The 12,841-nt window shown below is 46.0% G+C and overlaps 1 protein-coding gene across 1 annotated transcript in view; it reads left to right on the forward strand.

The window, feature by feature from the left end:
- The first annotated feature begins 5,587 nt into the window (after window positions 1-5,587).
- LOC142204482 (zinc metalloproteinase-disintegrin-like 4a) overlaps window positions 5,588-12,841 on the forward strand; it is a 30,306-nt gene continuing 23,052 nt past the window's right edge. The window contains exons 1-4 of the mRNA XM_075275794.1: window positions 5,588-5,756; window positions 6,794-6,876; window positions 7,766-7,842; window positions 7,997-8,075. Coding sequence (XP_075131895.1) covers window positions 5,588-5,756; window positions 6,794-6,876; window positions 7,766-7,842; window positions 7,997-8,075 — 408 coding nt within the window. The remainder of the gene's footprint in view (window positions 5,757-6,793; window positions 6,877-7,765; window positions 7,843-7,996; window positions 8,076-12,841) is intronic.

The raw sequence follows: 12,841 nt of genomic DNA on the forward strand, positions 1-12,841 counted from the left end.
CAGCACCTCCACAGAGTACTCTACAGGGCTCAGCACCTCCACAGAGTACTCTACAGGGCTCAGCAACTCCACGGAGTACTCTACGGGGCTCAGCACCTCCACAGAGTACTCTACAGGGCTCAGCACCTCCACAGAGTTCTCGACAGGGCTCAGCACCTCCATGGAGTACTCTACAGGGCTCAGCACCTCCACCGAGTACTCGACAGGGCTCAGCACCTCCAATGAGTTCTCTGCTTCAGAAGATTATCTGCTGAGCTCTATCCTGATATAACACTGCTATGGATGGATATAGATCTGTGTATCTCATTGTATTACAAGCCATGTCAGTAGGCCACACTGTTACAACCATTAGAGAATCGTCATATCATCTGCTCTACCAGGAGGACTTCTCTGTCACTAGTGTGTAGTACAAGACCAGTGGCTCAATCCCTGGTGATCAGAGGTCACCAATGCGTAACACCCTAGCCCCTAAGTGCCCTAGATTCAGCTAGACAGTCTTGGATTCATGGCACTGTCCTAGGTGCCTCCTCATTAGATGCCAATAGTCAAGAGAGTCAGGAGAAGCCTGCAGTCATGTTTATAGTAGCTGTATCCTCAGTGCCTACAGGAGCTATGACTGGTGCAGCCAGCAGGGGGCAACATCACTCATAGACAGACCCAGTGTGCAAGTAATGCTGCTAAACCTGAGAAAGTATCCTGTAAGAGGGGAGATGCTTCATCCCTGCCACTGGGCACTATTATGGGGGTCCTGACACTGTATAGGCCCTAGGGCAGACACTATGGGGATGTAGAGGATCTAACTCTTTTGAGAGAGGGAGCAGTGGCTGTCACTGGTATGGGGGGTCTATGGCTGTCACTGGTATGGGGGTCTATGGCTGTCACTACTATGGGAGTCTATGGCTGTCACTACTATGGAGGTCTATGGCTGTCACTAGTATGGGGGTCTATGGCTGTCACTACTATGGGGGTCTATGGTTGTCACTACTATGGAGGTCTATGGCTGTCACTAGTATGGGGGTCTATGGCTGTCACTACTATGGGAGTCTATGGCTGTCACTACTATGGAGGTCTATGGCTGTCACTAGTATGGGGGTCTATGGCTGTCACTACTATGGGAGTCTATGGCTGTCACTACTATGGAGGTCTATGGCTGTCACTAGTATGGGGGTCTATGGCTGTCACTACTATGGGAGTCTATGGCTGTCACTACTATGGAGGTCTATGGCTGTCACTAGTATGGGGGTCTATGGCTGTCACTAGTATGGGAGTCTATGGCTGTCACTAGTATGGGGGTCTATGGCTGTAACTACTATGGAGGTCTATGGCTTTCACTAGTATGGGGGTCTATGGCTGTCACTAGTATGGGGGTCTATGGCTGTCACTAGTATGGGGGTCTATGGCTGTCACTAGTATGGGGGTCTATTGCTGTCACTACTATGGGGGTCTATGGCTGTCACTAGTATGGGGGTCTATGGCTGTCACTGGTATGGGGGTCTATGGCTGTCACTGGTATGGGTGTCTATGGCTGTCACTAGTATGAGGGTCTATGGCTGTCACTACTATGGGGGTCTATGGCTGTCACTAGTATGGGGTCTATGGCTGTCACTACTATGGGGGTCTATGGCTGTCACTACTATGGGGGTCTATGGCTGTCACTAGTATGAGGGTCTATGGCTGTCACTACTATGGGGGTCTATGGCTGTCACTACTATGGGGGTCTATGGCTGTCACTACTATGGGGGTCTATGGCTGTCACTAGTATGGGGGTCTATGGCTGTCACTACAATGGGGGTCTCTGGCTGTCACTAGTATGGGGGTCTATGGCTGTCACTGGTATGGGTGTCTATGGCTGTCACTAGTATGGGGGTCTATGGCTGTCACTACTATGGGGGTCTATGGCTGTCACTAGTATGGGGGTCTATGGCTGTCACTAGTATGGGGGTCTATGGCTGTCACTACTATGGGGGTCTATGGCTGTCACTACTATGGGGGTCTATGGCTGTCACTAGTATGGGGGTCTATGGCTGTCACTAGTATGAGGGTCTATGGCTGTCACTACTATGGGGGTCTATGGCTGTCACTACTATGGGGGTCTATGGCTGTCACTACTATGGGGGTCTATGGCTGTCACTAGTATGGGGGTCTATGGCTGTCACTACAATGGGGGTCTCTGGCTGTCACTAGTATGGGGGTCTATGGCTGTCACTGGTATGGGGGTCTATGGCTGTCACTAGTATGGGGGTCTATGGCTGTCACTAGTATGGGGGTCTATGGCTGTCACTACTATGGGGGTCTATGGCTGTCACTACTATGGGGGTCTATGGCTGTCACTAGTATGGGGGTCTATGGCTGTCACTAGTATGGGGGTCTATGGCTGTCACTAGTATGAGGGTCTATGGCTGTCACTGGTATGGGGGTCTATGGCTGTCACTACTATGGGGGTCTATGGCTGTCACTGGTATGGGGGTCTATGGCTGTCACTGGTATGGGGGTCTATGGCTGTCAGTACTATAGGGGTCTATGGCTGTCACTGGTATGGGGGTCTATGGCTGTCACTAGTATGAGGGTCTATGGCTGTCACTACTATGGGGGTCTATGGCTGTCACTAGTATGAGGGTCTATGGCTGTCACTAGTATGGGGGTCTATGGCTGTCACTAGTATGGGTGTCTATGGCTGTAACTACTATGGCGGTCTATGGCTGTCACTACTATGGCGGTCTATGGCTGTCACTAGTATGGGGGTCTATGGCTGTCACTGGTATGGGTGTCTATGGCTGTCACTAGTATGAGGGTCTATGGCTGTCACTACTATGGGGGTCTATGGCTGTCACTGGTATGGGGGTCTATGGCTGTCACTGGTATGGGGGTCTATGGCTGTCAGTACTATAGGGGTCTATGGCTATGATAACTATAGACTATTTAGCACATTTCAGGCTGTCACAGACATCACTAACATTACTGTAGCTTTACCAAAACTGGGGCAAAGCAAAATGGCGCAGTTACCCATAGCAACCAATCAGATTCCAGCTTTCTTTTGTACATTGATGTTAAAAAAATGAAAGCAACAACCTGACTGGTTGCCCTGTAACTGCACCGCTATTCCCTTCCACTACTTGTACGTACTATAATTCCCTATAATCTCCCACAATCTTGTGCTGTGTCACTGAGGGGATGATGAGGGTTGTTCTCCTTCTTACTTGTAGGATAAAGGTGACAAGAAGTGTCTGCGCCATGCACAGACCTGTCCTACTGATACTGGGACTTCTGGGTAAGAAAATGGCCGACAAGAAGTCCTCATTCCTGAAGGTTCTTTCTAATGTGAAGTAGTAGTAATATGAGGGCTCTCCATGTGATACTGCTGGAGGTTGTAGTACATGTATATTGCTGCTCTTCTCTAATATACTGCCTGGTAATGTCTATGAACAGAGTTTGGGTATAGACTAGAGATGAGCGAACAGTGTTCTATCGAACACATGTTCGATCGGATATCAGGGTGTTCGCCATGTTCGAATCGAATCGAACACCGCGTGGTAAAGTGCGCCAAAATTCGATTCCCCTCCCACCTTCCCTGGCGCCTTTTTTGCACCAATAACAGCGCAGGGGAGGTGGGACAGGAACTACGACACCGGGGGCATTGAAAAAAATTGGAAAAAGTCATTGGCTGCCGAAATCAGGTGACCTCCATTTTAGACGAATAGTGGATTTCAAATCCGGGTCATATGAGAATGTGAACTTTGTGACTATGAGACAGGGATAGCTGTACAGGCAGGGATAGCTAGGGATAACCTTTATTTAGGGGGGAATGTTATTAAAAATAACTTTTTGGGGCTCTATCGGGTGTGTAATTGTGATTTTTGTGAGATAAACTTTTTCCCATAGGGATGCATTGGCCAGCGCTGATTGGCCGAATTCCGTACTCTGGCCAATCAGTGCTGGCCAATGCATTCTATTAGCTTGATGAAGCAGAGTGTGCACAAGGGTTCAAGCGCACCCTCGGCTCTGATGTAGCAGAGCCGAGGCTGCACAAGGGTTCAAGCGCACCCTCGGCTCTGATGTAGGAGAGCCGAGGGTGCACTTGAACCCTTGTGCACCCTCAGCTCTGCTACATCAGAGCCGAGGGTGCGCTTGAACCCTTGTGCACACTCTGTTTCATCAAGCTAATAGAATGCATTGGCCAGCGCTGATTGGCCGAATTCCGTACTCTGGCCAATCAGCACTGGCTAATGCATTGTATTGGCGTGATGAAGCAGTGCTGAATGTGTGTGCTTAGCACACACATTCAGCTCTACTTCATCGGGCTAATAGAATGCATTGGCCAGCGCTGATTGGCCAGAGTACGGAATTCGGCCAATCAGCGCTGGCTCTGCTGGAGGAGGCGGAGTCTAAGGTCGGACCTGAATGGAGACTGGTGTGGAGCGATCTTAGACTCCGCCTCCTCCAGCAGAGCCAGCGCTGATTGGTCGAGTTCCGTACTCTGGCCAATCAGCACTGGCCAATGCATTTCTATGGGGAAAAGTTAGCTTGCGAAAATCGCAAACTGACAGGGATTTCCATGAAATAAAGTGACTTTTATGCCCCCAGACATGCTTCCCCTGCTGTCCCAGTGTCATTCCAGGGTGTTGGTATCATTTCCTGGGGTGTCATAGTGGACTTGGTGACCCTCCAGACACGAATTTGGGTTTCCCCCTTAACGAGTTTATGTTCCCCATAGACTATAATGGGGTTCGAAACCCATTCGAACACTCGAACAGTGAGCGGCTGTTCGAATCGAATTTCGAACCTCGAACATTTTAGTGTTCGCTCATCTCTAGTATAGACATCAGTGTACGGTATATAGGTACAGTATATAGGTGGCTGTAAGGTAAATGGTACATAGTGACTGTGGCGGTGTAATGTCGGGTACACACATCAATGTCAACCATATCACATGGTACAACGTCTATATGAAGTAAAGCAATTCTGTCATCCATCTTTATATTACTAGGTCACCTGCTGAACAGTGGCCCGGACTCCTGCTGAAAAGGTTAAAAATTGCGCTGTTACTTATGGCGCCGCCCCGCCTGCATGGCCCAGAGGTATCATGGAACATGCAACCATGTCACTTGTGTGCTGAAAGAAGTGATAGCTATGAACAACTGTTACTTCATCATCCGGATGGGGTGGCGCTATGGTTGGCATACAGCATATACTTTTGGGCATCTCTTAGAACAGGAGCTAGTAGCATCTATATTACACATACATACGAGGGGGGACCCAAAAGTTTCCAGAATGAGGCTGCTGCACGCGCAGTTTTCGTAGTACGCGATTCTGCAACTAGTTATTTGTTCAACCACGCCTTCTCAGTCAGTGTGCCAAGCGGCGTTGATGAGGAAGGTTTTGTCTACCTGCAGTGAATTTTCTTGCAAGAGCTGTTTTGTCCAGCCGTCGCTTTTCTTCATGGAGAAGTTTTATGAGCAGCGCGCGGCTGTGAAGTTTTGCTTTCTGCTCGGGAAAAAAGCATCGGAAACCGTTCAAATGTTGAAGACCGCTTACAAGGATGACGCTATGTGTCAAGCTCAAGTTTACTCGTGGTTCACCCGCTTTAAAAATGGTGAAATGTCAATTGATAATCATCCGTATTCTGGACGTCCGTCAACTTCCCAAACGGACAAAAGTGTCCAAAAAAATCAACCAGTTCGTGCGTGAAGATCGACGACGAATGAAGTTTTCTACTTGGGGGTTCTCAAGAGGTTGCACAACAGTGTGTGGCGAAAAAGGTCCGAAATGCCGCAGTCTGCTGATTGGTTTTTCCACCACGACAATGCCCCAGCCCACACCGTCATCTCAGTGACCACTTTCATGGCAAGAAACGGCATGGCTGTCTTGCCCCACCCACCATATTCATCCGATATGGCTCCCAATGACTTTTTTTTATCCCCACGAATGAAGAGGAACCTCAAGGGGAAGCGTTTCGCCGACGTGGAGGAGGTGAAGAGGAAAACGACAGAGACGCTTGCACACATAAAGTAGATGAGTTTAAAAAATGTTTTGAACAATGGCAGACAAGATTTAACAAGTGTATTGCCACTAAAGGAGAGGACTTTGAAGGAGATTGAAGGAATTTTGTACAAAAAAATAAATACACGCTTCAAAAACAACTTTTCTGGAAACTTTTGGGTATCCTCTCGTACTCAGCTCAGGTGAGCGTACATGTGTTGTGGATGAGGAGAGAAGAGCAGGCTGCTGTCAGACACTTCTGGTTTTGTCTTATCTCCTCAGGGAACATAATTATTGGTCATGAAGAAATCCAACAATCCGGAAGCCCCTGTTACACATTAGATAGTTGGATGGTTGAGATAATCTCATGTGATGTCCAAGTGTCTCCTGACTGCCCCATGGACATGTATCAGCTGAGTGTGCATGGTTATTGCCATAGGGTGAGGGTATAAGCAGCTACTAGCCACATTATATTGTTGATATCTCCTACTATGTAATATATATGGCCAGGTATAAGCTGCATTTAATGTAAGTACACAAGTAATGCTCATGGTTAGCACTCAGGGAGTTAATGTTAGCAGCTATGCAGGATGGCGGTATAGGGACCCATCAGGGTGTTCATTGGCCCTGGGGTGACAGAGACACATATGACCCTGTCGAATACACCCTCAGCTTCACAAGTATACGGCATGTTTACTCAGATTGCATTGGGCATTGGCACCCACTCAGGTTTGCTGGTGCTGATGACCCTGTCCAGTACAATATGTGGAGCCCCTTTACTGCCTTTTATTAGCGCTCTTGTGTTTTTGTCTTTTAGTTTTCACTCAGTTACCAAGAGGACAGACATCTGAAGTCGTCTTTCCTCGGAAGCTGCATGCTGTCTACAAGCGAGACGTCCAGGTAGATTCCACCTCAAGTGCACATGGAACTTTCTGTTAATTATAGCAAATGTCTGTGGAAGAATACATTTAGTTTGTATTAATTTAGGCACGCAATACCCTGTATTGTATATGTTATATTGGGTTGTCTAAGGTTCTGTTCACATCTGCATCAGAGATTCCATTGCAGATTCTGTCATATTTGATAGGAAAGATAACTCAGCATATAATGCTACAGGGAAACCAAACAAGGTACCCCAAATAATTCAATAAATCTCAAAACCCAAAAGAAATCAAAACCAAACACAATTGAGACAACACAAATAATACTATAAAGATTTTTTTGGTATCTATTTGCCACAATATGATAAGCCTCCTTTAGCATGTTTTCTTTGTCTTGCATGTAGTTTACATATTTTTGATATTCAACAAATTATTTTGTATTTTTATAGTATTATTTGTATAATGCTACAGTAACCTGGTGGATCTTGTTATTGCTTAATGGGCTCCTTCAGATGTGTGTGGCATCCTACCCTAAGGATAGGCCATCAATATTACAGACCGGATAATCCCTTCAATGCTACTTTTGTAATATTATCTGATCACTTTAAGAAAACAATGTAAATGGGTTACCTGACTTTAGAAAACTCACAATAAGTTTCTAAGGGATCCTTCTATTAAAGGAAATTTGTCAGGGTGATTTGGGGCACTAAACTGCCTACAGATCCTAAGTTTTATACTCCCCCTGCTGCTCCCTGCGCTGGGGCAGTTCTTCACTGAAGCCAGAATAGTACACCATAGCTTCTGTGCGCATGCGCCGTACCTCCGGTCCTTACACAGTGAAACAGGGGTGACAACTGACAACTCCTTCATACACATGTATTTCCCAATCTTGTCTTTCTCATCTCCAGAACATGTATCCAGACGTTCTCCAATATGAGATCCGCCTGGGTGGAAACTCCACAATCCTTCACCTTGAGAAGTCAGAGTGAGTGGTCTCAGTATATGTTCTGTATGTGACTGGTTGGACAGTGACTAGAGGATTCTTCTACATATCCCTTATAACATTATAAGGGGAGATTTCCATTGACCTGATGATGAATTTACACTGACCACTGATTTATTCCTTTATGTTTCTGCAGAGATCTGTTTGCTGAGAATTACACAGAAAGCCATTATCTGGAGGATGGGACTCTGGTAACCAGCAGCCCTGAGCACCAGGTACAGTAAGTCCTGAACATGGAGAGGAGAACCTTAGTCATTGATGGGAGATGTTCATTGTGTGACATTGTCTATACTGAGATGTCTTCAGGAAGTGTCGCAGTGTCCTTTGGATAGTAGTGGTGCAGGTTTGGACTGGAAGATAAAAATGACATCAACACATTGAGAGAAATTTATGAGAGTTTTTACACCAGCTAACTGGTCTACAGAAGTAACTTTGGCACTAATCTTATTAGCGCAAAAAATCAGGACTTGGCTGTTATGTCACTGCTCTATAAAAGCAGATGGGACAGGGCTAGAGATGAGCGAACAGTGTTCTATCGAACTCATGTTCGATCGGATATTAGGCTGTTCGGCATGTTCGAATCGAATCGAACACCGCGTGGTAAAGTGCGCCATTACTCGATTCCCCTCCCACCTTCCCTGGCGCCTTTTTTGCTCCAATAACAGCGCAGGGTAGGTGGGACAGGAACTACGACACCGGTGACGTTGAAAAAAGTAGGAAAAACCCATTGGCTGCCGAAAACATGTGACCTCTAATTTAAAAGAACAGCGACGCCCAGCTTCGCGTCATTCTGAGCTTGCAATTCACCGGGGACGGAGGTTTCCGTCCAGTTAGCTAGGGGTTAGATTCTGGGTAGGCAGGGACAGGCTAGGATAGGAAGGACAAGACAACCAACAGCTCTTGTAAGAGCTAAATTCCAGGGAGAAGCTTGTCAGTGTAACGTGGCACTGACGGGCTCAATCGCCACAACCCAGCTTTCCCAGGATCCTGAATGGAATACACTGTCAGTGTATTCCCGTATACCCGATATATACCCCCGATACCCGTTCCAACGGTGTGCCCCCCCACCTTCACCCCAGAAATACCCTGCAAGTCCCCTAGCAATAGAATTGGGGCTATATACACCCACTATTTTTGCTACTGCCATATAGTGCCATTGTCTGACTGGGAATTCAAAGAATATATTGGGGTTACGTGCACCCACAATTTTTGCTACTGCCATATAGTGCCAGTTTCTGACTGGTAATTCAAAGAATATATTGGGGTTATAAATACCCTCATTTCTTGCTACCGGTATATAGTGCCATTGTCTGACTGGGAATTCAAAGAATATATTGGGGTTATAAATACCCTCATTTCTTGCTACTGGTATATAGTGCCATTGTCTGACTGGGAATTCAAAGAATATATTGGGGTTACAAATACCCTCATTTCTTGCTACTGCCATATAGTGCCAGTTTCTGACTGGTAATTCAAAGAATATATTGGGGTTATAAATACCCTCATTTCTTGCTACTGGTATATAGTGCCATTGTCTGACTGGAAATTCAAAGAATATATTGGGGTTACAAATACCATCATTTCTTGCTACTGCCATATAGTGCCAGTTTCTGACTGGTAATTCAAAGAATATATTGGGGTTACGTGCACCCACAATTTTTGCTACTGGTATATAGTGCCATTGTCTGACTGGGAATTCAAAGAATATATTGGGGTTACAAATACCCTCATTTCTTGCTACTGGTATATAGTGCCATTGTCTGACTGGGAATTCAAAGAATATATTGGGGTTATAAATACCCTCATTTCTTGCTTCTTCCATATAGTGCCATTGTCTGACTGGTAATTCAAAGAATATATTGGGGTTATAAATACCCTCATTTCTTGCTACTGCCATATAGTGCCATTGTCTGACTGGGAATTCAAAGAATATAATGGGGTTATAAATACCCTCATTTCTTGCTACTGCCATATAGTGCCAGTTTCTGACTGGTAATTCAAAGAATATATTGGGGTTATAAATACCCTCATTTCTTGCTACTGCCATATAGTGCCATTGTCTGACTGGGAATTCAAAGAATATATTGGGGTTATAAATACCCTCATTTCTTGCTACTGGTATATAGTGCCATTGTCTGACTGGGAATTCAAAGAATATATTGGGGTTACAAATACCCTCATTTCTTGCTACTGCCATATAGTGCCAGTTTCTGACTGGTAATTCAAAGAATATATTGGGGTTATAAATACCCTCATTTCTTGCTACTGCCATATAGTGCCATTGTCTGACTGGGAATTCAAAGAATATATTGGGGTTATAAATACCCTCATTTCTTGCTACTGGTATATAGTGCCATTGTCTGACTGGGAATTCAAAGAATATATTGGGGTTACAAATACCCTCATTTCTTGCTACTGCCATATAGTGCCAGTTTCTGACTGGTAATTCAAAGAATATATTGGGGTTATAAATACCCTCATTTCTTGCTACTGGTATATAGTGCCATTGTCTGACTGGGAATTCAAAGAATATATTGGGGTTATAAATACCCTCATTTCTTGCTACTGGTATATAGTGCCATTGTCTGACTGGGAATTCAAAGAATATATTGGGGTTACAAATACCCTCATTTCTTGCTACTGCCATATAGTGCCAGTTTCTGACTGGTAATTCAAAGAATATATTGGGGTTATAAATACCCTCATTTCTTGCTACTGGTATATAGTGCCATTGTCTGACTGGGAATTCAAAGAATATATTGGGGTTACAAATACCCTCATTTCTTGCTACTGCCATATAGTGCCAGTTTCTGACTGGTAATTCAAAGAATATATTGGGGTTACGTGCACCCACAATTTTTGCTACTGGTATATAGTGCCATTGTCTGACTGGGAATTCAAAGAATATATTGGGGTTACAAATACCCTCATTTCTTGCTACTGGTATATAGTGCCATTGTCTGACTGGGAATTCAAAGAATATATTGGGGTTACAAATACCCTCATTTCTTGCTACTGGTATATAGTGCCATTGTCTGACTGGGAATTCAAAGAATATATTGGGGTTATAAATACCCTCATTTCTTGCTACTGCCATATAGTGCCAGTTTCTGACTGGTAATTCAAAGAATATATTGGGGTTACGTGCACCCACAATTTTTGCTACTGGTATATAGTGCCATTGTCTGACTGGGAATTCAAAGAATATATTGGGGTTATAAATACCCTCATTTCTTGCTACTGGTATATAGTGCCATTGTCTGACTGGGAATTCAAAGAATATATTGGGGTTACGTGCACCCACAATTTTTGCTACTGGTATATAGTGCCATTGTCTGACTGGGAATTCAAAGAATATATTGGGGTTATAAATACCCTCATTTCTTGCTACTGGTATATAGTGCCATTGTCTGACTGGGAATTCAAAGAATATATTGGGGTTATAAATACCCTCATTTCTTGCTACTGGTATATAGTGCCATTGTCTGACTGGGAATTCAAAGAATATATTGGGGTTATAAATACCCTCATTTCTTGCTACTGGTATATAGTGCCATTGTCTGACTGGGAATTCAAAGAATATATTGGGGTTACGTGCACCCACAATTTTTGCTACTGGTATATAGTGCCAATTTCTAACTGGGAATTCAAAATGCGCAAGGCTCCCGGAAAGGGACGTGGACGAGGCCGTGGGCGAGGTCGGGGAATGGTTCTGGGGAGCAAGGTAGCAGTGAAGCCACAGGGCGTCCCGTGCCTACTCCTGTGGGGCAGCAAGCATTGCGCCACTCCACAGTGCCAGGGTTGCTTGCCACATTAACTAAACTGCAGGGTACAAACCTTAGTAGGCCCGAGAACCAGGAACAGGTCTTGCAATGGCTGTCAGAGAACGCTTACAGCACATTGTCCAGCAGCCAGTCAGACTCTGCCTCCTCTCCTCCTATTACCCAACAGTCTTGTCCTCCTTCCTCCCAAAATTCCCAAGCTTCACAGAACAATAACCCCAACTGTCCCTGCTCCCCAGAGCTGTTCTCCGCTCCTTTCATTGTCCCTCAACCTGCCTCTCCACGTCACGATTCCACGAACCTAACAGAGGAGCATCTGTGTCCAGATGCTCAAACACTAGAGTCTCCTCCATCTCCGTTCGATTTGGTGGTGGATGACCAGCAACCCACCCTCATCGACGATGATGTGACACAGTTGCCGTCAGGGCATCCAGTTGACCAGCGCATTGTGCGGGAGGAGGAGATGAGACAGGAGTTGGAAGAGGAAGTGGTGGATGATGAGGACACTGACCCGACCTGGACAGGGGGGATGTCAAGCGGGGAAAGTAGTGTGGATGTTGAGGCAGGTGCAGCACCAAAAAGGGTAGCTAGAGGCAGAGGCAGAGGTCAGCAGCTTAGGCGAAGCCAGGCCACACCCGGAATCTCCCAAGATGTTCCAGTTCGTACCCAGCCCCGAAAAACTCCCACCTCGAGGGCACGTTTCTCGAAGGTGTGGAGTTTTTTCAAGGAATGCGCCGAGGACAGATATAGTGTTGTCTGCACAATTTGCCTTTCGAAATTGATTAGGGGCTCTGAGAAGAGCAACCTGTCCACCACTTCAATGCGCCGTCATTTGGAATCCAAGCACTGGAATCAGTGGCAGGCAGCAACGGCAGGACAAAGGCCGCCTGCCGTTCACACCACTGCCACTGCCTCTGCCACTGCCTCTGCCTCTGCCACTGCCACTGCTGACTGTGCTGGCGATGCACTCCAGAGGACGAGCCAGGACACCACTTCATCTGCCTCCGCCACTTTGTTGACTTCTCCCTCATCCTCCCCTGTTCCTGTCTTATCTCCTTCTCCTGTACCATCAAAGGCACCATCAGGCGCTTCTTTACAACAACCCACCATCTCTCAGACATTGGAGCGGCGGCAGAAATACACTGCTAACCACCCACACGCGCAAGCCTTGAACGCCAACATCGCTAAACTGCTGGCCC

This window comes from Leptodactylus fuscus, chromosome 5, assembly GCF_031893055.1.
Source record: "Leptodactylus fuscus isolate aLepFus1 chromosome 5, aLepFus1.hap2, whole genome shotgun sequence".
Classification (NCBI taxonomy): Eukaryota; Metazoa; Chordata; class Amphibia; order Anura; family Leptodactylidae; genus Leptodactylus; species Leptodactylus fuscus.